This window comes from Aquarana catesbeiana, linkage group LG03 (assembly GCF_042186555.1).
Source record: "Aquarana catesbeiana isolate 2022-GZ linkage group LG03, ASM4218655v1, whole genome shotgun sequence".
NCBI lineage: Eukaryota > Metazoa > Chordata > Amphibia > Anura > Ranidae > Aquarana > Aquarana catesbeiana.
In genome coordinates, this window is record NC_133326.1 from 186546554 (window position 1) to 186571687 (window position 25134).

The 25134-nt window shown below is 43.0% G+C and overlaps 1 protein-coding gene across 2 annotated transcripts in view; it reads right to left on the reverse strand.

The window, feature by feature from the left end:
• Positions 1-25134, reverse strand: part of RELN (reelin) — an 865607-nt gene that overhangs the window by 785219 nt on the left and 55254 nt on the right. For both annotated transcript variants that reach the window (XM_073619618.1, XM_073619617.1), the window contains exon 2: positions 1049-1159. In XM_073619618.1, the coding sequence (XP_073475719.1) occupies positions 1049-1159 (111 nt within the window). The remainder of the gene's footprint in view (positions 1-1048; positions 1160-25134) is intronic.

The following is a 25134-nucleotide window of genomic DNA, read 5'->3' on the forward strand; positions in this document are numbered from 1 at the left end:
CACCTCTTTTACCTCTCTGACAGATTGTGAGTGGCCCTTAGCACCCTCTCTTACAATACAGGTCTGCTGGTCCTGCATTGTACGAGAAGATGTCAGAGGTCCTGTGGCTGATGGAGCGCTGAAGAGAAGAGGCTTCACTGGACTGATTGCACAGAGGGAAGGAAGTTGGCAGGAAACTGCTTTTTATAGCTACCCTAGACAAAAATGAGCATTTAAAGATGAACTCCAGGAAATATCCATTTATAAGCCTAAATTGGGCCAGCTTGGTTTCATGTAAATATTACTGTGGGGATCCTGGAATTTACTGTAGTAGTTGTTTGTATTATATACATTTAGTGATGTCCTGTTTCGGTGCTGCTGGAGCAACTTTCCATCTGTACACTGAACACAGGGAGTCACTCGCACCTGTACTTCCACCATTCAGCAAATGTCTTGTATTTTTTAATGAATACAAGGTGATCTCTGATTGGACAAAACAGAGGAGGGGCAGACAACGTCACAATCACCACCTTGTCCAATTTTGCATCCCCAGTGGCCCTCTGGATGTGACACATGGAAAATTATATGCAACTAAACTGGCCCAATTTAAAAAATAGATAATTCTTGAAGTTCAGCTTTAACATTTGCATTGGGGGGTGGGGGGTACAGTTTTAATATTTTTACAATGTTATGAATAATAAAATAGGATAGATTCAGTTGTATTTTGTAAAAGCTTTATCAAATAGGTAGCTACAAGGTTATACATATGGGAAAGTATAAATGGAGAATTGGTTCTATTGTTATATACGGTATATAGGGAGTTTTTATGTTTACTATAAGAATGGTGGTACACATGTGAAATGCTTTTTATATTTGACATTAGGATTGTTCTTGTCTTTTTTTACCTATCTTGATAATGAAATAATGGCATTCTCTGAGTTAAGATCTTATACTATTCCTATCAATCAATTTGTCCCTTAGAGTCAGGGTGTTTTCCAACTCCAACAACATGAATTTTTAAAAATGACTGAGACATTTTTATGAAGTATTTTTTCAAAACTAGACTCACCAAATCCAAAAGCCTTTGAGCCGCCAATGCTTTGAGAAGCTTGTACGCTGGTGGATGTGTATAATCCAGTCACCAAAAGACCATCAAAATAGGTGCTAGTTGAAATGGTTACTGTAAGAAAAGAAAATACAAATTACTAACAAGTTAAATATTTCCAGTGTCCAAAGGTTTTATTAATTAATTAAGGGCATGTGGCCTGGTATGGTCCAGGAGTGGGGGCGCTCGCTCGTCCCCCCCTTTCCAGGCCTGCCAGGCTGCATGCTCGGATAAGGGTCTGGTATGGATTTTGGGGAAACCCCACGGTAATTTTCTTTTGGTGTGGGGGTTAACCTTAACACTCATACCAGACCCTTTGGTATGCTCTCGGGGAGGAACTTCATGCCAGTTTTTTCCATTTTGGTGAGGGTTCCCCTTCAAGATCCTCAGCGCACAAGCCGCTCCACAAGTCGGATCATCATGATCCGACTTGTGGTGCGACTTCTATTCAAATCAATGGGCTCTCAAACCATTTATTTTAAATAGAGGCAGAGAAAGGCTGCTAAAAGTTAGCGCAGCTAAACGTGCATTATCGCCAATGCAAAAAGCTACTAAAAGCAAGTTTTTACAGCCACTTTTTCCTGGGGTTAGTAGTGGCTTTGCAGCTCGTTTTTTTCTAATGCCCTGTGTACATGAGGCCTTATATGTTTTGAGTGACGTGGTTAAGGGTTAGAAACATTGTCTGGTTTTCATTGCTGTCTGTTTCCCCTCTGGGGAGATTTACACTTTCATTTTTTATTTATATTTGGTCAAGTGACCTTTGTCAATGAGCCTGAAAGTGATGGAAAATCAAAAATTTGGATTTGTCACCAGAAAAACAACAGAAGGGAAATCATTCAATGTAGGAGCTTGTTCCAATGACAGCTGTCTAACGGGGCATTTCCCACACTTTAGAAAAATAAGCACTCTTCCTGTTGTGTCTACAAGATGGGAGGTGTCCCAGGGGGACACGGATGGCAAGAAAACCTGACTGAGTTTAAATTCTTCCCTACTCTATATTTAAATTAAAAACAAGATTTGGCTATACAGGATGTACTTTAATACAGATGTACTTTAATACAGTTGATATAACAGTAAGTAAAAACAATAAATTAAAACAGAGAAAATTAGCTCCCTGACATTGACCCATCTACCAAATTGTCTACAGTTAGGAATTACAATGCCAAGAAGCCTTAACTGTACTTAGGCCTGGGACCCCATTTCATACATTATTAGCATATAATAGAACCCATCAATATTTATAATTGTGAATTTACTTAATGTAATATACACATTTAAAGATGACTTCCAGTGAAACAGCAAAATACACAGCTGAAATGCCTATATGGTAGCTGTTTTACCTGCTTCAGAAAGCAGCCAGTGCCTGAGTAATAAAGCCTGCTGTGGAGAAGGACCCTTAAGCCTCGTACACACGATCGGATTTTCCACAGATAAATTTTGTCCGAGGGGCATTGGCCAGGAACTTGTCTTGCATACAAACGGCAAGGAATTGTCCACCAACAAACACAAACATAGTGACATACTAGATGTACTACAAGCCGATAAAGAGTTGGCTACCCTTTGGGCTCCTTCTGCTAATTTCGTGTTAGTAGAAGTTTGGTGAGTGTTGATTCCCGCTTTTCATTTTGCACTTTTCATTTCATGCTTTTCAGTTAGTTTCTGAACGGCTGTCTGTCAACCAGCCATGTTGCAGAATCGGAGGAAATAACGTGTTAATTATTATTGGCTTTGGAGTTATTGCTTTGACCCAAGTCCAGTCCAGGAACAGGAGGAGGTATCAGAAACCATGAACCAAACCGAGACAGAAGTACAGTAAAATCACATTTGTTTATTAATAAAAATAAAAAGGTAAATAGAGTAAGCGTAGTCAAAGCATAGCCAGAGTTCAGTAACCAGATCAGGTAATCAGCCAGGCCAGAAGTCAGGGATCCAAGTAGAGGAACAGAAAGCAGGATAAGGAACCAGAAGGGATGTCAGCAAAGCCAGTCTTTAAACAGGAACGCAGGAGATGGTTTCTTGTGATGTGACCAAGGCGAAGGCAGGAATGAAGTGAGCTGGAGATCTTTAAGTAGGGGGGACTGACAAGCAGATCCACAAAAGCTGGTTAACTGTGGAGAGAGATGAAAGCTGGCAATTAGCCGACAGCTGAGCGTCCAGCTCAGAGAAGGAAGGGCTGAGCCTGCCCTGACAGTGTCCCCCTCCTGAACAACCCCTCCCCCTCGGAGGACCACCGGGCTTGAGGGGAAAACATCTATGGAAATCATGGAGGAGGGCAGGAGCATGTCCGTCCGAGGATGAGACCCAGGAGCGTTCCTCCGGACCGTACCCTTCCAATGCACCAGGTACTGTATGCGCCCACGGAACCTATGGGAGTCAACAATGGATTGTACCTCATACTCCTCATGGTTCTCAACCTGTATAGGGTGAGGACGTGGCACCGAGGTGGTAAAGTGGTTGCAGACCAACGGTTTCAATAAGGAGACATGAAACACATTTGCGATGCGCATACTAGGAGGAAGGTCCAACGCCTAAGCCCCTGGGTTAATCCTGTGAAGGATACGGAAAGGCCCAATAAACCGAGGTGCGAACGTCAGTAAGGGAACATAAAGTCGGAGGTTGCAAGATGACAGCCAGACCCTGTCCCCAACCTGGTAGGAAGGCGCAGGCAGGAAGTCTGTGGTCAGCATGGAGTCTGTACCTATCATTAGCATGACGCAAAGCCTCCTGGACTTGTGCCCAAGTGGAACGAAGACCATGGAGATGCTCTGCGGAACAAACGAGTCAGGCAACAGGGAAGGTTGGAAACCATAATTCGCCATAAACTGAGACAATCAGGAAGCAGAATTCAAGGCACTGTTGTGAGCAAACTCTGCCCATGGTAATAGGTCTGACCAGTTGTTGTGATGGTCAGAAATATAGCAACGTAGGAATTGCTCCAAGGACTGATTGGCTCATTCTGCGGCCCCATTAGACTGCGGGTAATACACAGAGGAGAAAGCAAGCTGAATTCCCAGCTGTGCACAAAAGGCTCGCCAGAACCGGGACACAAACTGACTACCCCTGTCCAAGACAATCACCTTGGGTAGCCCATGTAAGCGAAAGATCTCCCAAGCAAAAATGGAAGCCAGTTCCTTAGAAGTGGGCAACTTCTTAAGTGGAATACAATGACACATCTTTGAGAACTGGTCAACCACCATAAGGATAACTGTGTTGCCTTGGGAGTTGGGCAACTCCACAATGAAATCCATAGACAGGTGGGTCCAGGGCCTCTCTCCGTTGGGTATGGGTTGTAGGAGGCCCACTGGAAGGTGTTGTGGAGTCTTACTCTAAGCACACACTGAACAGGCAGCTACGAAGGCAGTTACATCAGCACGTAGACTAGGCCACCAGAATTGTTGGGAAATGTCCCAAACAAGTTGATTCTTACCAGGGTGGCAAGCTGCCTTGGGAGAATGGTAAGTCTGGAGCACGGCAGGACGGAGACACTCTGGGACAAAGCAGCGGTCACAAGGTTTCTCAGGAGGAGCATCGACCTGAGCAGCAAGAATTTTGTCACCCAAAGGAGAAGTAAGACTGGTGCAAACCGTAGCCAGAATACGATCAGGAGGAATCATAGGAACTGGAACCGACTCCGACTTGGAAGTGGAGGAACAAGGCGTCAGCCCTTACATTCTTAGAACCGGGTAAGAATGAGACAATGTAATTGAAACCAGACAAGAAAAGAGCCCATTGCGCCCTTCTGGGAGAGTGACGTTTAGCCTCAGACAAGAATGTGAGATTTCTTATGGTCAGTAAGAATGAGAACTGGCACAGTGGTACCTTCGAGGAGATGTCTCCATTCTTTCAGGGCTAAAATGACTGCCAACAGTTCTCTGTCACCAATCTCGTAATTGCACTCGGCAGGTGACAGTTTCTTGGAAAAGTAGCCACAAGGATGCATAGCACTCTCTGAGGTAAGACGCTGAGACAGAAGGGCGCCAACACCAGTCTCAGAAGCATCAACCTCAAGGATAAAAGGTAACGTAGGATCAGGATGTGCCAACACAGAAGCAGAAACAAAGGCAGCCTTGAGCCTTTAAAGACCTTAATGGACACCGGAGACCAACTCTGTATGTTACCGTTCTTTCTGGTCATATCAGTCAGGGGCTTGACCAGAGACGAGAAGTTACAAATAAACTTCTGATAATAGTTGTCAAAACCTAGGAAACGCTGCAGAGGACGAAACCCCATAGGTCAAGGCCACTTTAGGACCGCCGAAAGTTTCTCTGGGTCCAACGAAAAACCAGCAGTGGAAATGACATAGCCCAGGAATTTAACCTGTTCCTGATGGAACTCACACTTCTCCAGTTTACAATAGAGATTGTTCTCTCTTAATTTCTGAAGCGCACGACAGACATCTGTGTGGTGGCTCTCCAGGGACTTGGAAAATATGAGGATATCATTGAGATAAACCACCACACATAACTGCAACAAATCTCGAAGGACATCATTAATAAATTCCTGGAAAACTGCCGGGGCTTTACAAAGGCCAAAAGGCATTACGAGATACTCATAATGGCCTGTTCTGGTATTAAACGCAGTTTTCCACTCGTCGCCCTCCTTAATCCTCACAAGATTGTAAGCCCCTCTCAGATCAAGCTTAGTGAAAACCATTGCTCCCTTGGAGGCGGTCAAATAACTCTGTAATTAAAGGGATCGGGTAGGCATTCTTAATCGTGAAACGATTGAGACCCCTATAAATCAATACAAGGTCTCAGTTCACCACTCCTCTTTTTCACAAAGAAGAAACCAGCACCAGCAGGAGACGAGGATTTGCGGATGAAACCAAGAGAAAGTGCATCTGCAACATACTCCTCCATGGCTTTATCCTCCAAGACCAACAAAGGGTAAACCCGGCCACGAGGGGAGTGGCACCAGGTTGAAGGTCAATTGCGCAATCATACGGCCGGTGTGAAGGCAAACTACCGGCTTGACCTTTGTCAAAGACATCGCTAAAATCACGGTACTCCTCTGGCAGGGAGGAGAGTGAAGAGGTACACAGGACCTTGCCTACCTTCCGGAAGCATGTTTCACTGCATTGTGAACCTCAGCACAGAGCCAATCAAAAGAGGGGTTGTGCCTCTGTAACCAAGGATAACCAATAAACAGCGGAAACTTAGCAGAGGAAGTCACTTGGAATTTAATTATCTCATGGTGAAAAGCCCCTACGGCCATGGATAACGGAACCGTCTCATGAGTAACATGGGCAGGCTGTAGAGGTCTCCCATCAAGAGCCTCAATGGCAAGTGGAGTGTCACGCAGCTGCAGTGGAATCGAGTGCTTTGATACAAAGGCAGCATCAATGAACAAGCCTGCATCCCCAGAGTCGATTAGAGCCTGTATCTCTATAGATGACTTAGCCCAAGAAAGGGTGACCGAAACCAGGGACTTATTCTTCTGGATAACTGGGGACGACACAACACCACCTAAGGTCTGTCCATGACAGGACGTTAAGGTTCGGGTGTTCCCAGGACGAGTAGGACAAGACTTCAAAAAGTGACCTGCCTGGCCACAATAAAGGCACAATCTCTCCCTCCTTCTAAAGACTCTCTCATCCACAGAGAGACATGTGAAGCCCAAGTGCATAGGTTCATCTTCACTGACCGACTTGGTACCAGGAGGCATGGGAGGTGAGGGAGGCACGGGTGGGACTGCATAGCTTGGAGGCAAATGTACAGGAGGCTTCCGCAAGCGTTCCTTAAAAGAAAGTCTTTCTCTGAGTCTGGAGTCAAAGAGGATGGCAAACGAGATCAAGCTCTCCAGCTCAGTGGGTATATCTCAGGCTGCTATCTCTTCCTTGATGGAATCCGAGAGACCATGAGAAAAAGCAGCCACGAGGACCTCTGCTGCCAGAGTATGGAACTCAATGGCGTAGGCGGCAACAGTTCTCGTCCTCGGTTTGATGTACATGAGGCACTTGGCAGCAGAAGCGGAGTGTGCGGAAACGTGAAATACCCTTTTAAAGGAGGCCTCAAACTGAGGGTAACTCAAGACAACAGGTTTTTGCATCTCCCATAGAGGGTTTGCCCAGGCCAAGGCTCTCTCAGAAAGCAAAGATATCACAAACCCTACTTTGCTTCTGTCCATGGGAAATGCCTGGGGCTGCCTCTCAAAGTATATCTCAACTTGGTTGAGAAACCCTCTGCATTGACCTGGATCGCCCCCAAATCGCTGGGGAAGCGGGGCGGAACTAGACATACCTCTTATAGAAGTAATACTCAAGGCAGGTACCTGCACAGAGACTGGCACAGCAGCAGGGACGGCCTGCAACTCAGGTTGTACCAGAGCAGTTACAGTGGGGGATTCCAGGTGAGCCGTGCGACTCAGGAGCATTTGTAACGCCATGGCAAACTGATCCATGCAGTGATCTTGCTCATCCAATCTGGAAAAAATATTGCCAACAATTGGATTGACTGTATCTTCTGAATTCATGGGCTTAGCCTACTGTCAGAAACCATGAACCAGACCGAGACAGAAGTACAGTAAAATCACACTTGTTTGTTTATTAATAAAAATAAAAAAGTAAAAAGAGTAAGCGTAGTCAAAGCATAGCCAGAGTCCAGTAACCGGATCGGGTAGTCAGCCAAGCCAGAGTTCAGTAACCAGATCGGGTAATCAGCCAGGCCAGAAGTCAGGGATCCAAGTAGAGGAACAGCAAGCAGGATAAGGAGCCAGAAGGGATGTCAGCAAAGCCAGTCTTTAAACAGGAACACAGGAGATGGATTCTTGTGATGTGACTAAGGCGAAGGCAGGAATGAAGTGAGCTGGAGATCTTTAAGTAGGTGGGACTGACGAGCAGATCCACAACAGCTGGTTAACTGTGGAGAGAGATGAGAGCTGGCAATCAGCCGACAGCTGAGCGGCCAGCTCAGAGAAGGAAGGGCTGAGCCAGCCCTGACAGGAGGAGGATTTCTTAGACCAAAAATTGGTTGCTTTATTAATCGTGACCAATTATGTTATATGCCTTTGTTGCGGGAGCTCCAGGAGAATAATCCGGATGATTTTCGGAATTATCTCCGGATGGCGGACCCCTGCTTTCACCAACTCTTGGCATTGTTGACCCCCTATATTAAGAAGCAGGACACATGCATGAGGCTTTTATTTTATTTTTTGGTTGAATAATGATTTGATTTGGTATATTTTCTATATTTTTGGATGCATAGAATGTACTTTTTGGTTAAGTTCTATTGGCAGATAGCATGTCTAATTTTCTTTGTTTTCTTTTTTTAATGCACAATAAAAAAATTGTGTAGAATAATACTTGGCTATGTGTTTTACTTTAAATGACAGTTTGGGAGTAGGCAGTTACATTTTAAAAAATACAATGTAAAATTAACAAGGGACGCCAACATAGTTGTATCTTTGATATAAAAAACTACGGGATAATGGTGTTGCAGTAACTTGACCAAAAAAGAAAAAAAAACATAATATTATTCTTGATACCACTAGAAAAAAAAGCCTTTTTAAATACGTTTGGCAGAACTCCATCAGTATCACCAGCAAAGCAGCTTCATTATTATCCCATTAAAGAAGAAGAGAATATGCGCTGCATTTCGAGATTTCATAATTTGCCGCGTCATGAGTGTGAATTCTCCATTACAACGCTAGTTTTACAAGACCGACCGCTTCTGGCTGGTCCTTGCTTCCGAGCAGGCGTGTTTGTACTTTGGACTTTTGTCCGACGGACTTGTGTAAACACGCTGGGAAAATCTGACAACAGACCGTTGTCCGCGGAAAATTTATAAACCTGCCATTCAACATTTGTCCATGGAAACTTGGCCAACAATTGTCTGATGGAGCGTACAAAGGGTCAGATTTTCCGCCAACAGCCTGTCATCACACAATGCCCGTCAGAAAATCTGATCGTGTGTACGAGGCCTTACCCTCTGTGTGAAAGTAGTGGTATCTCTGCAGAAGTTTGTAAACAGACTTTTGTACTCAGACTTTGGCTTCTTTCTGAAGAAATTTAATGTTAGACTTTGTATGTCTTTTGTGTTGGTGCACCTGGAATGTATTCGGCTGATTGAAACTGAAAGTTCACAAGTTACAAACTAAAGCTACTTTACTGCACCGATGCACCACAGACAAAAAGCCTGAATGTAAACAGTTTTATTTTATACAGCAGTTCACACTTTTTGTACTATAATTTATTTGTTCAAATCTTGACCCATCCAAAAAACAGTCCAGTTTATTTCTAACATAGTTTGATAAAAAAACAAATGTATTACTTCTTTTGGTTTCTAAAACTAAACTAAAATACTCCAAATATCAAAACAAAAAGTATGAAAATCTTAATTCATATTGTTGCAAAATTTTATTAAACATTTAGTCACTTTGGAAAAAAATGGAATTAGTAGTACAATCACATTCTAAAATAACAGGCCCTTGGTAAATTAGGCTCTTTGGTAATGGTTTCAACATAAAATTCTGCAAAAGCATCACAAGGTTTTGTAAGATGTGTATTTTTTTAGAAGAAAAAGTAACATTTAAAACCAAAGTCGTGGGTAAAACCTGAGTAACGGTTTGGCACAAAGGTGTATGATTGAAATACATAGATATGTTTGTTTTCCTATGTTTCTGAGTGCAGGGAAGCTTATCTTTTTTGTTTGTAAAAATACCTATGTGACCCTTTCAGAATCTCACATTTTGTTAACACAGTCTGAAGGCTCTTGACCTAAGGAAGGCAGATTTCACTGATACATTATGTATATTTACTGTGTGCAGAGCTGATGTAGAAAAAAATCTCCTGTATAAATATCCTCTGTTTGCCACTGGTCAATAGACTGAGTGAATCCTACGCATAAATGAAATAACTGCATTATACTATGTTAGTTCTTTGAGACACACATGAAAAATAAACAAAATATCAAATTGTGTATCTTCTATGCATTAAATATTACACATTTCATGAAATAGTGCCTTCAAGAACCAGGTTTATTTCATATACAGTACATCATGTCTACAGAAATTTCTCTTCTTTCAGATTTTTTTTTTTTACAAAATGACCACCTGCATACAATCTTTTCTTTTTTCTTTTATTGAATACACATTATTATCTTTTAATAGACAGCACTAAGAAATAATGAAACATATTCTAAAAGCTGTAAAGTTTTACAAAACGAAGCTATACATTCTTATCCTATTACACCAAATTGCAGTTTTTCTGTTTAGATTTTATTTTAACCTCCCTCTTTTCCCCACAAACAATTTATGATTTATGTTATTATATTGCAAATCTTCTGTTTAATGACAAGCTTGATATTATTTCAATTTAAAGCAAATTTATGAGGACTTCAGTAAATGTGTTCAGACTGATTCATTATCCTGCTATGATCAGCATGTCTTTAATAAATTGGGCTCCTTTTTCATGAGGATAAAGAGCCGTTAACCTGATCTGCTAGTCCAGGGGTACAGACCTGTCAGTATACTGCAGCAGGTGTAGAGCAGGTATCAGGCACGCAATGGTAGATTTGATATGCCACCTTCACCATTTATACCGTTACTGTTAGGAATGAGTTCGCCTGCTGGTGGCACCATGATGCTCTGGGCAGAAAGCTGCAGTTTTAGACCCCTTTCACACTGGGGCCAGCCACACAAAGCAAAGTGGCACATAATTGTGAAGTAAAAGGAAAATGATAAATGGTTATCAAAAATGTTATACAAATAAATATCTGAAAAGTGTGGCATTTGTATTCAGCCCCTTTATTCTGATGCCCCTAACTAAAATCGAGTGGAACAAATTGCCTTCAGCAGTCACCTAATTAGTAAATAGAGTCCATCTATGTGCAATTTAATCTCAGTATAAATACAACTGTTCTGTAAGGCCCTCAGAGGTTTGTTAGAGAACCTTAGTGAACAAACAGCATCATGAAGACCAAGGAACACACCAGACAGGTCAGGGATAAAGTTGTGGAGAAGTTTAAAGCAGGGTTAGGTTATATAAAAATATCACAAGCTTTTGAACATCTCATGGAGCACTGTGCAGTCCATCATCCGAAAATGGAAAGAGTATGGCACAACTGCAAACCTATCAAGACCTGGCTGTCCACCTAAACTGACAGGTCGGGCAAGGAGAGCATTAAACAGAGAAGCAGCCAAGGGGCTCCCATGGTAACTCTGGAGGAGCTGCAGAGATCCACAGCTCAGGTGGGAGAATTTGTTCACAGGACAACTATTAGTTGTGCACTCTACAAATCTGGCCTTTATGGAAGAGTGGCAAGAAGAAAGCCATTGTTGAAAGAAATCCATAAGAAGTCCCGTTTGCAGTTTGCGAGAAGGCATGTGGGGGACACAGCAAACATGTCGAAGAAAGTGCTCTGGTCAGATGAGACCAAAAATGAACTTTTTGGCCTAAAAGCAAAATGGAAAACTAACACTGCACATCACACTGAACACACCATCCCCACCGTGAAACATGGTGGCAGCATCATGTTGTGGGGATGCTTTTCTTCAGCAGGGACAGGGAAACTGGCCAGAGTTAATGGTATGATGGACGGAGCTAAATACAGGGCAATCTTAGCTGAAAACCTGTTAAGAGTCTGCCAAAGACTTGAGCGGAGGTTCACCTTCCAGCAGGACAACGACCCTAAACATACAGCCAGAGCTACAATGGAATGGTTTAGATCAAAGCATATTCATGTTTTAGCATGGCTCAGTCAAAGTCCAGACTTAAATCCTTTTGAGAATATGTAGCAAGACCTAAAAATTGCTGTTTACAGACACTCTCCATCCAATATGACACAGCTTGAGCTATTTTGCAAAGAAGAATGGGCAAAAATGTCACTTTGGATGTGCAGAGCTGGTAAAGACATACCCAAAAAGACTTGCAGCTATAATTGCAGCGAAAGGTGCTAAAAGTATTGACTCAGGGGGGCTGAATACAAATGCATCCCACACTTTTCAGATATTTATTTGTAAAAAAAATGGGAAAGCATTTATCATTTTCCTTCTACTTCACAATTATGTGCCACCTTGTGTTGGTCTATCACATAAAATCCCAATATAATACATTTACGTTTCTGGTTGTAACATGACAAAATGTGGAAAATGTTAAGGGGAATGAACTTTAAAGGCACTGTATATCTGGTCTCCCAGTTGCTGATTCCTGACAGCTACCTTACTTCTTCCCCCTGCTATTTTTCCCACGCCACCACCATACTGAGTAATACAGGTAGTGAGTTTACTCTAGTACTGGAAAATATTCCAAATTATGGTGATGCAGTGGAGGAGTATTATTACACAGATTAATTCTCTGGTGGTAAAAAGGGTACAGAGATGTGAAAATGAAAAATGAAAGATGAAAGACTAGCTTTGGCCATGCAATACAGTTTGTAGCAGATAAATGATCCTGCAGTCCCAGAAAATAGCGCCCAATTAAGGCCAATTATGACTTCAACTCTCAGAAACTAGGCGCTAATGCAAATAGAAAGCAGCGCTATTGCCGGCAAACATGCCTGGCAGATGACATATGCGGGAATAGTGGAAGTCAATGGGGCTCGAACCAGCAAAATCCAAAGTTCTCACTGAAGGCTTATATGCAAGTTCTTTGACATAAAAAGTTCATGGGGACCTGGGTCCTGCCCCAGGGGACATGCATCAATTGGAAAAAATGTTTTTAAAACTGCAGTTTTTTCAGGAGCAGTTATTTTAATATTGCTTAAATATCGTGCCTGGGGGGTGTTCTTAGTATGCCTGTAAAGTAGCGCATCTTTCCCGTGTTTATTACTGTACTGCAGCAAAATGACATTTCTAAAGGAAAAAATGTCATTTAAAAAAATTACGTAGGGTTCCCCGCAAAATCCATACCGGACCCTTATCCGAACACGCAACCTGGTAGATCAGGAAAGGGGGGGGCAAGCGCCCCCGTAGAACCATACCAGGAATTGGGCGGGGTGTCTGAGTGATGTCATGCGCCCCATCGCAGTATCGGAGGAGGTTTGTTTTTGAATGTTCAGCGGGAACGGCAGAGGAGAAAGACCAGAGGACAAAACGGGGGAAGAAGAAACTATAGGAAGATGGATAAGACCGGAGGAAGAAGTGGGGGAAGAAGCAGCTGGAAGAAAAAGGAGAAAACCGAAGGAAGACTGGAGCAAGATGGAGGAAGAAGCAGGGGAAAGAAGAAGACAAAAACCAGCTACTGTCTTTTGTCACATTTCACTGCTTTTTTATGTGAATGAGTAGGGGTACAATGTACCCCATACCCAGTCACATGGGGGGGCGGGATCTGGGGGCCCCCTTGTTAATTCTGCAACTGAGCAAATTTCAGTGTTTTTGATTTGATCACATTATTGAATCATTTTTATTATTATTATATTATTATTTGTTATAATTATTTATAGTCATTTATTATATTATAATTTATGATTTTGTGTTTCAAACTTTATCATACCCGGGATGTCTACTAGACTCTTGTTTGGACAGATTTAAGTGTGTTATTCCTAAGAATTACAGTCCTGCAATATAAAACGCCAAATTTCCATGCAAAATAAATGTACCACTTTCAGCACCTAAAATCTGAAATAATCATACCGCCAGGGAGGTTAAGTGCACTGTGTTCGGACGCCGGACACAGTGCACTATGGGAAGCACCACGTCTATGCAATCACAAGATTGCAGACGTGGCGCTTCATTTGCGGGCTTTTGTCCCGTCTTGCGGCGCTTTCCGAAGTGCCGAGTAGCTTCCGCCGGCGCTTGTAGTATCTATTACTAAGGCCTGGCAGTTTGATTGACATCTGAGTTAGATGTCACTTCCTGTTTTCTCTCTCCATTGCGCCCAAGAGAGAGAAAACCGGAAGTATGAGGAGCGGACTCCTTCATCGCCGCTGCCAGTGGAAGGAGACACCGCAGGAGAGGACAACACAGCAAGGTAAATACGAGAAGGGGGGGTTTAATGTGACACAGGCTGCATTTAATGGGACACAGGATGTCCCATTAAATGCAGAAAAAAACTAAAATTAGCCCTTTATAGTACAAAAAGAGCAAATAATCTCTACTGTAAATATTACTTTCACTGTTGCACAGTAAAAAAAAACGAAGGGCTAATTTTTTTTTTTTTTTTAACTCCATTATGTTACTAAATGTCTTAGGCCTGGTTCCCCACCCATGTGTTTTTTGGTGCTTTTTGCAGAAATGCACTACAGTTCATTTAATGTTCACATCTATGCTTTTTTCAGCTGCTGTGTATTTGGAAAGGGTCAAGGACTTTTTTCAATGCTTTTCTTTAAATAAAAAAATTTGATCTGAGTCTGATGATATTTACCAGATTCAACCTCTAATAGTATATATAGTATATCTCTTCTGTCTATTATTCTCAGAGTGGATTAAAGATTTTACTCCCTAACCATATAGTTGGCTATTTATATTTACCCCTGCGTATAGAGATATTTAGGAATAAATTGCCTTTTTTTAAACTTTACATCTTAACTAAAATTATACACCACACTTTTTTTAAGGTTATTAACCGATTAATCGAATAATCAAAACAATCGATTATGAAAATAATCGTTAGTTGCAGTCCTAATTATTTGCCATCCACATTGAAACTACTCTACTGGACAGAGTGGCCAAAGAACAGGAAGGAGCCCTAATCCCAATGAGCTCTGCAAAGTACAGCGAGAATCACCATTGCATTCCCCAAATTCTGTCATCATTACTAGCTTCCATATTTTTATCCTCACGAGTTCAAACTAAAGCTGGCTATACATGGATCAAAAAATTTGACTGCCAAATTTCAATCCATGTGTGGCCACTGTGGTTGGACAGGCTTCTGTTCAACCACCCTGAAGTTATTTGTTTGCTAGATCAGTGCTGTGGGCTATAGACCGCTGATGTGTGTATTATGAGGCTGGGAAATTGGGTAAGTTTTTTGGGGGTCAACCCACTGGTTGAATTAAAAAAACTGACTCGTGTATGGCATGCTTAAGTACTACCTGTCCTCAGAGTACATATTGCCCTAGACAAGATTACAGTCCATGATTCCTGAATTTGGGTGGAGTTACACTTTTTCAATAAAAAATTTAATAAACATGGTTTGGCCATGAGCTGGAGAGGACTTTCGGTGGCTCCCACTCACATGCACGCTACACCAATCAGAGCAGGGAAAAGTGACTACACCAAAGTCGCCCCAAAGCAAAGGCACATTTCACCCAAACTACAGCACATGTCAAAACCCTACAAGACACCCTGGATGACTTCTCAGAGTGATGCTCAGGCCTCAGACCACATCCAAGATGGCAGCAAATCACATGGTCGCAGAGGATGCCGGTCCATCTGCCAGGGCTGCACACACCACTCTGTGTCCATGGACTGAAATTGGAGATTGCAGCCCTCCTTTTAGAGTCCAGCCCAGGGTTTTTTTTTCATCAGCTCCTGATGTAGATAATACTTATCAAAACTTGGACGGGTAAACTTAAACTAAATTATTATTGACCAATTTAGAGCTGGGGCAGTTTATGTAAAAAAAAAAAAAAACTCCAAACAAAAAATGGATGAGCTCAAATCTGAAACTTTACAATTTGGACATTGATTAGAAACTTTAGAATCTAAACATAATGATGCTATTCACTTACTTGAGCTCCTAAAAGAGAAAGTCACTTAGAAAAGACGAAGGGCTCTTTCACATGGGGCGGATCAGTGATGATCCGCCCAGTGAATATCCGCTTGCTCAGCGGGGATCGCTCCGCCGATCCCCGCTGAGCAGGAAAATGACAGGTCCGTCGCTGCACACTGTGCAGCGACGGACCTGTCAGAGCGCCGCTCTCCCCTATGGGGGATCGGGTGATGACGGACCGTAGAGTCCGTCGTCACCCGATCCGATCCGAAAACGGATGGAAAAGTAGGTTTTTCCTCCGTTACACTTTTTCGGATCGGAGCGAGTCGGATGTCAGCGGACATGTCACCGCTGACATCCGACACTCCATAGATGTCTATGGAGGGTCCGTTCAGGTCCGCCTAAAAAACTGACAGGCGGACCTGAATGGATCGGCCATGTGAAAGAGGCCTTAAGAATAGAATCTTATTGATGCAATTTGCTGACTACGGGAGTAGGAGTAGGAAGCAAAACATATGAATAAAAGTGCTCACAGGGCTCTTCAAGCTCCTATTCAAGATGTTGACAGACTAATGCAGCGTACACACGGTCGGACTTTTCGACCGGACTGGTCCGACGGATCGAGTCCGGTGGACAATCCGATCGCATGTGGGCTTCATCAGACCTTCAGCTGACTTTTTCAGTCGAAAATCTGATGGACTTTAGATTTGGAACATGCTTCAAATCTTTACGTAGTAACTCCGCCGGACCCAGAAATCCGCTAGTCTGTATGCTAGTCCGACGGACAAAAAACGACGCTAGGGCAGCTATTGGCTACTGGCTATCAACTTCCTTATTTTAGTCCGGTGTACGTCATCACGTACAGATATATGTATAGTGTAGCGCTATGTGTATGGATAGATCAGGATGAGATGTTAAGATCGAGCCATCTAGCAATGGCCAGAAAACAAACAGAAATTACTTTAAAAAGGTGAATTAAAAAAGGTATAGTTGCACAAATACACAATCATATATAGAGCATAATAGAATACACCTGTGAAAGAGTGAAAACACAAACACAATATAAATCAACCGTAAATAAAGTCCATGTAAATAAAATGTGTCCTTGATGAAAAGCCACCACCAACGGTCTCTGAGGGTAAGTTGATGAAGGCAGCAACAGGGTGTTACTGGTGGGTGAGACGGAGGAACACCAAATCCAATGTGACGTCTATATATGTGTCAGAACCACCACCATAACATCTGAGGAGGCTTACCGGACATAGAGGACTTGTAAAGACATACGTCTTGCAAGTCACAAAGAGCTTGTTTAGCCACCGGGGCTAGCAGGGTGAAAACATCAGAAATCCAAAACTTCAAGTATCCAAAGCTTCAATAAATAAGGAGGGAAGATCTGTAGGCAGCTTCAACCGTCCAGAGGTATCAGCAAACCATCCGGATGTATAATTGGAACCATGAGAGAAAGAAGACTCACATGGCGTGATATCGTTTTAAAAGGCATGCATTTATTAAAACATTAAAAGAAAAGCACTCACATGGTATACGATCATAAACAGCTTAAATGATATCGAACGCGGTGATCATAGGAGGTCCACCCAACATGTTTCGGTTACTCAACCTTCATCTGGGGTGTGGACCCCCCTATTTCACCGCTATTTAAAGTAAAAATGACCCCCACTGGGAGTGTTGCAACCCAGGAAGTGACCTAATGATGTCACTTCCGGTACTCAAACTTGTGTATGCAGACTGTGTGTGACGTGTTTTTAAACCAAAAATCATAGTCTATATAGCAATGATCTCAGCATCAGAGTCACAAGTGAGTGTGGACTTAAAGTTTGAAATTTAAAAAATCTAAAAATCAGCTGAGATTGTGGCCGGGCGACCCGGAAGCGTTTAACATGGAGATCCAAGCCTCCTTTTCAACGCAGCCAGATCCGATAGGACGGAGCGTCATCTCGCTCCGCCCCCAATGTTCGGCTGGATATTGGGGATATGCGCAGTAGCGGAAGAGGAAGTCCACCACCACACTAGAGTCCGCCCACCGCCGCCGCACCCAAGCCTCCTTTTCAACACAGCCAGATTCAATAGGACGGAGCGTCATCCCGCTCCTCCCCCACTGATCGGCTGGATATTGGGGATGTGCGCAGTAGCGGAAGAGGAAGTCCGCCACCACACTAGAGTCCGCCCACCACCACCGCACCCAAGGTCCGCCCACATCTATGCTCATATTACTAAAACCAAGCCTCTCATTCACAACATATGAACTTCCTGTATAGGGAGCCATATTGGACGGAGAGAAACCGGAAATAGATCCCAGCAATCTGGCAGTAAAAGGCAGTGTCAGCAAAGGTGGTAAAAAAGAAACCTATGCCATAAATCAAAAAATATGTTTGACGGAAGTCCGAAAAGGGCTGGTGCAGTGTCGAGTGGGGACAAAATTTAGTCGGGGCTGGTTAATAAGATAGCAACACTACCAATGAAGGGCATCTCATACAAATTAACCATACATATGAAGAGACTGACAGATTAAAAATAAGTAGCATTTGTCATATGAGAACAAAAACCACCAATAATGAGATTAGGTGTTAGAGTCACAATAACGAGTAACTATAAAAAATCTCCGAAAAATTACAATATAGAAAGTAAAATAAATAAATGGGTGAAAACACCTAAAAATGAAATATAAAAGCATATTAGAAAAAAGAGTCACGATTATATAGTGGTTATGCCTGATTAATAAATGAATTGACGTCCCACTCCACGTTAATCCCTTGCGGGAAGTGGGAACCCAACTCGTAAATCCAGTAGGTCTCCAACCTAGAGAGCCCCCTAAGTATTGACCCCCCCCGCCAGGGGGCCACATATTTGTCAATAATAAGGAACTGTGTGCCCTTGGGGTTTCGATCGTGGAACTCCCTATAATGACGGGGCACGGTGTGTTTCGTACTACCTGCCTTTATTAAATTAATATGTTCAGAAACACGCGTGGTAAAGGACCTGATTGTCCGTCCCACATACTGCTTGCCGCAGGGGCAAGTCAGAAGGTAGACTACCCCCGTCGTGGCGCATGTACAGAACTGTTTTATTTTGTGAGTACGACCGTTTACTCTAGAAGAAAAAGTATAACTAGTGCGTCTCCCACTAATATTAAACTGACAAACTAAGCATTTTTTACAAGGGTGGAAACCAATCAGGTTGTGAAAAAAAGAGGGTTTGGTTGGAGGATTGACCACATTGGGTGCCAACTTGTTACGGAGAGATGGAGCTCCTCTGAAAACTAGCTTAGGAATGTCGGGCAATCTGGGGCCCAAAATCTTGTCAGTTTTCAAAACATCCCAATGATGTTCAAAGATCCTTCTGATATATTTATGTTGGATAGAAAAGGATGTCATGAAAGACCATTTGAAGTCCTCATTGACTTGCTTGGGTTTATCTTCCAAAAGGGATTGACGATCCACTAAACCAGCGCAATCAATTTCCCTATCTAGGTCTGAAAGTTTATACCCCTTTTCTAGGAATCTACTCCTCAAAGACGCCGCCTGAGTCCTGAAGGTATTAGGGTCACTACAGTTCCTCCGCAATCGCAGGAACTGACTCTTAGGGACTGATCTGATCCAGGGGGCATGATGACAACTGTCGGTAGGTATATAACCATTCCGGTCAGTGGGCTTAAAGTAAGTACTAAACACAAATTGGCCATCCCTTCTGTCTATGACCAAGTCTAAAAAATGGACGGAAGTTACACTTGCTTCAAAGGATAAAGCAATATTCCTATCATTGGCATTGAGATTCGTGAAGAAGGTGACCAGATCATCCTGACTCCCAGTCCATAGGAGGAGGACGTCGTCTATGTACCGCGCCCACAGCAGAAGGTGCGGGCATTGCATGGCATAGACGACATCCTCCTCCCATTTGGCCATGAATAAATTGGCCAGGCTGGGAGCAAACTTCGCTCCCATCGCGACACCCCTATGTTGGAGGTAGAATCTACCATCGAACCAAAAATAATTATGTTGAGTTGCAAACTCAATAAGCTCAATGATGTAGTCCACCTGGGGTGAGGCGAGGGAGACGTCTCTATCAAGAAAGCACTTAACTGCTTCTATCCCTCTATCCTGCGGAATGCAGGTGTAGAGAGAGGCAACATCCGCAGTTGCCATAATTAAATCACCGGAGTGGGAAACCCTGGAAAGTAAATTGATCACGTCCTTAGTATCCTTCAGATAGGATGGCATTTTGACAACTGATGGTTGAAGGAAGTAGTCAATGTACCTCCCAATTTTTGAGGTAACAGAATCAATGCCGCTTATTATTGGTCGGCCGGGAGGGTGTAGGGAGTCTTTATGCACTTTAGGCAGATAGTACATAACGGGTATGCGTGGGGCCAATGGAACTAGGAAGGATCTCTCCTTTTTGTTTAAAATGTAGGAATCATAACCTTTAGAAATCAAAACCTGTAACTCTTTTTTGTATTTATGTGTAGGATTACTGGGAAGTTCAACATATGTTTCATGATCGCCCAGAATACGGTGCATTTCTTGGACGTAATCTGTTTTGTTCAACAGAACTATGCCTCCGCCCTTATCGGCGGGGCGGATGACTAAATTTTTGTTGTCACATAGGGTAGTGAGGCCTGCTGAGGGTAAAGGATTATAGATTTTACGTTTCAGGGGAACATTGTTAAGGTCCTTCAACACAAGTTCCTTGAACAAATTGATGGCAGGTGGAAGCTGTGTTGGGGGACTAAACAAAGAGGGATTAGATAGACCCGAATGGACTGTACCAGACGTTGCCGCTCTGGCCAAATTCCTGGAAGGGTTAGAAATAATATATCTCTGGACATGTATCTTCCTAATAAACTTTTGAACGTCAATAAAAGTATCGAACTTGTTCAATTTACGTGGAGGGGCAAACTTAAGACCTTTGTTTAGGATAATCTTTTCTTCATTAGTAAGGGTCGTGTCACTGAGGTTAAAAACCCCTTGACACACTAGGTCCTTTGCCTCTTTTCGTTTCTGAACCCTCCTCCCTCCTCTGGACCCTCTCTTGTTTCTGGACCCCTTTTTTTGTTTAGGTGGTCCTCGTGAAAACCCCGAGAAGTACGTGGTCCAGAGTAGGGATGTTTGTAGGGAGATGGACCATATCCGGCATTCGGAAATGGATAAATGTTATCGTTATGATGTTCCTGTAGAGGGGAATATCTATTATATGTAGATACTGGGGGATGCCTATACTGAGGTGGATGTTGGTATGGGGAGTAGTGTGGATAATCATAACTACGACCCGGAGAGTCCCTATAGTAGGGGCTGTCCTGCTCATAGTATCGACGTTCCCCTTGACCATGATAATCACCCCTATTTCCACCTCTGCCCCTACTCCTAGAGTAGTGACCTCTGCCTCTTGATTGCTTTCTAGGGGAATGCGTGCTAGGATGCCGGCTCCTACGTGAAGAGGGGCCCGCATCATGAGTCTGGTCCCTGTTAGCAGGAAGTTTTGAGCGGACAGAGGGCTCCCTGGGGGGAACCACTATAGTATCACTCGAGGAGTTAGTTTCCATTACAACCTCTGGGGTGGGTATTGTGATTGATTTCTGCCAACCAAACACTTTACCCGCCTTATAATCGCCAGTATCTCGGGAATACTTTTTATGTTTTTTAACTCTTTGGTCTTTGTCCTCCTTTACGAGATGAGCTTGCAAATTGGATGACAAAGTATTGTATTCCACTGAATTCTTAAACGAGAGTAATTTATCTTTAAGCTCCTTGATTTCTCGATCCAAGACGGAAAGCCGAGTGCGCTTCCTCGCGATCAGAAAATCAAGGAACTCAATACCAGCATCGTTAAAATACTTAAACCAGGTATCGAGTTCGGATTCACCCTGTTGAGGGTGGATATCCCATCTGAGACTTCGTGGGATCATGCCTTCTGCCACATATTGTTCTAGGAAGACAAGATCCCACTGGAGGTGGAGTTCAGAGGTCATAACGTTTTTTAACCTCAAGAATAGTCCACCAATCTCAGTGTCATTGGAAGTGGCTATAAAAACACCCTCGGTGTTTACAACTCTGGATGCACGGTAATCAAACACATCCATATTTAAATGGATGTAAGCTGCAGCTATACTAGGTGTCTAATTAATATTGGAAACAAATAAGGGATAAGTACAGCGCTGCTACAGAGATGCTAAAAAATATATATAATACAGTAAGCAGCTAACACACCTCTAAGACAAAGAAGTAAAAAATTCAACAGATATATGTATAGTGTAGCGCTATGTGTATGGATAGATCAGGATGAGATGTTAAGATCGAGCCATCTAGCAATGGCCAGAAAACAAACAGAAATTACTTTAAAAAGGTGAATTAAAAAAGGTATAGTTGCACAAATACACAATCATATATAGAGCATAATAGAATACACCTGTGAAAGAGTGAAAACACAAACACAATATAAATCAACCGTAAATAAAGTCCATGTAAATAAAATGTGTCCTTGATGAAAAGCCACCACCAACGGTCTCTGAGGGTAAGTTGATGAAGGCAGCAACAGGGTGTTACTGGTGGGTGAGACGGAGGAACACCAAATCCAATGTGACGTCTATATATGTGTCAGAACCACCACCATAACATCTGAGGAGGCTTACCGGACATAGAGGACTTGTAAAGACATACGTCTTGCAAGTCACAAAGAGCTTGTTTAGCCACCGGGGCTAGCAGGGTGAAAACATCAGAAATCCAAAACTTCAAGTATCCAAAGCTTCAATAAATAAGGAGGGAAGATCTGTAGGCAGCTTCAACCGTCCAGAGGTATCAGCAAACCATCCGGATGTATAATTGGAACCATGAGAGAAAGAAGACTCACATGGCGTGATATCGTTTTAAAAGGCATGCATTTATTAAAACATTAAAAGAAAAGCACTCACATGGTATACGATCATAAACAGCTTAAATGATATCGAACGCGGTGATCATAGGAGGTCCACCCAACATGTTTCGGTTACTCAACCTTCATCTGGGGTGTGGACCCCCCTATTTCACCGCTATTTAAAGTAAAAATGACCCCCACTGGGAGTGTTGCAACCCAGGAAGTGACCTAATGATGTCACTTCCGGTACTCAAACTTGTGTATGCAGACTGTGTGTGACGTGTTTTTAAACCAAAAATCATAGTCTATATAGCAATGATCTCAGCATCAGAGTCACAAGTGAGTGTGGACTTAAAGTTTGAAATTTAAAAAATCTAAAAATCAGCTGAGATTGTGGCCGGGCGACCCGGAAGCGTTTAACATGGAGATCCAAGCCTCCTTTTCAACGCAGCCAGATCCGATAGGACGGAGCGTCATCTCGCTCCGCCCCCAATGTTCGGCTGGATATTGGGGATATGCGCAGTAGCGGAAGAGGAAGTCCACCACCACACTAGAGTCCGCCCACCGCCGCCGCACCCAAGCCTCCTTTTCAACACAGCCAGATTCAATAGGACGGAGCGTCATCCCGCTCCTCCCCCACTGATCGGCTGGATATTGGGGATGTGCGCAGTAGCGGAAGAGGACTTTATTTACGGTTGATTTATATTGTGTTTGTGTTTTCACTCTTTCACAGGTGTATTCTATTATGCTCTATATATGATTGTGTATTTGTGCAACTATACCTTTTTTAATTCACCTTTTTAAAGTAATTTCTGTTTGTTTTCTGGCCATTGCTAGATGGCTCGATCTTAACATCTCATCCTGATCTATCCATACACATAGCGCTACACTATACATATATCTGTTGAATTTTTTACTTCTTTGTCTTAGAGGTGTGTTAGCTGCTTACTGTATTATATATATTTTTTAGCATCTCTGTAGCAGCGCTGTACTTATCCCTTATTTGTTTCCAATATTAATTAGACACCTAGTATAGCTGCAGCTTACATCCATTTAAATATGGATGTGTTTGATTACCGTGCATCCAGAGTTGTAAACACCGAGGGTGTTTTTATAGCCACTTCCAATGACACTGAGATTGGTGGACTATTCTTGAGGTTAAAAAACGTTATGACCTCTGAACTCCACCTCCAGTGGGATCTTGTCTTCCTAGAACAATATGTGGCAGAAGGCATGATCCCACGAAGTCTCAGATGGGATATCCACCCTCAACAGGGTGAATCCGAACTCGATACCTGGTTTAAGTATTTTAACGATGCTGGTATTGAGTTCCTTGATTTTCTGATCGCGAGGAAGCGCACTCGGCTTTCCGTCTTGGATCGAGAAATCAAGGAGCTTAAAGATAAATTACTCTCGTTTAAGAATTCAGTGGAATACAATACTTTGTCATCCAATTTGCAAGCTCATCTCGTAAAGGAGGACAAAGACCAAAGAGTTAAAAAACATAAAAAGTATTCCCGAGATACTGGCGATTATAAGGCGGGTAAAGTGTTTGGTTGGCAGAAATCAATCACAATACCCACCCCAGAGGTTGTAATGGAAACTAACTCCTCGAGTGATACTATAGTGGTTCCCCCCAGGGAGCCCTCTGTCCGCTCAAAACTTCCTGCTAACAGGGACCAGACTCATGATGCGGGCCCCTCTTCACGTAGGAGCCGGCATCCTAGCACGCATTCCCCTAGAAAGCAATCAAGAGGCAGAGGTCACTACTCTAGGAGTAGGGGCAGAGGTGGAAATAGGGGTGATTATCATGGTCAAGGGGAACGTCGATACTATGAGCAGGACAGCCCCTACTATAGGGACTCTCCGGGTCGTAGTTATGATTATCCACACTACTCCCCATACCAACATCCACCTCAGTATAGGCATCCCCCAGTATCTACATATAATAGATATTCCCCTCTACAGGAACATCATAACGATAACATTTATCCATTTCCGAATGCCGGATATGGTCCATCTCCCTACAAACATCCCTACTCTGGACCACGTACTTCTCGGGGTTTTCACGAGGACCACCTAAACAAAAAAAGGGGTCCAGAAACAAGAGAGGGTCCAGAGGAGGGAGGAGGGTTCAGAAACGAAAAGAGGCAAAGGACCTAGTGTGTCAAGGGGTTTTTAACCTCAGTGACACGACCCTTACTAATGAAGAAAAGATTATCCTAAACAAAGGTCTTAAGTTTGCCCCTCCACGTAAATTGAACAAGTTCGATACTTTTATTGACGTTCAAAAGTTTATTAGGAAGATACATGTCCAGAGATATATTATTTCTAACCCTTCCAGGAATTTGGCCAGAGCGGCAACGTCTGGTACAGTCCATTCGGGTCTATCTAATCCCTCTTTGTTTAGTCCCCCAACACAGCTTCCACCTGCCATCAATTTGTTCAAGGAACTTGTGTTGAAGGACCTTAACAATGTTCCCCTGAAACGTAAAATCTATAATCCTTTACCCTCAGCAGGCCTCACTACCCTATGTGACAACAAAAATTTAGTCATCCGCCCCGCCGATAAGGGCGGAGGCATAGTTCTGTTGAACAA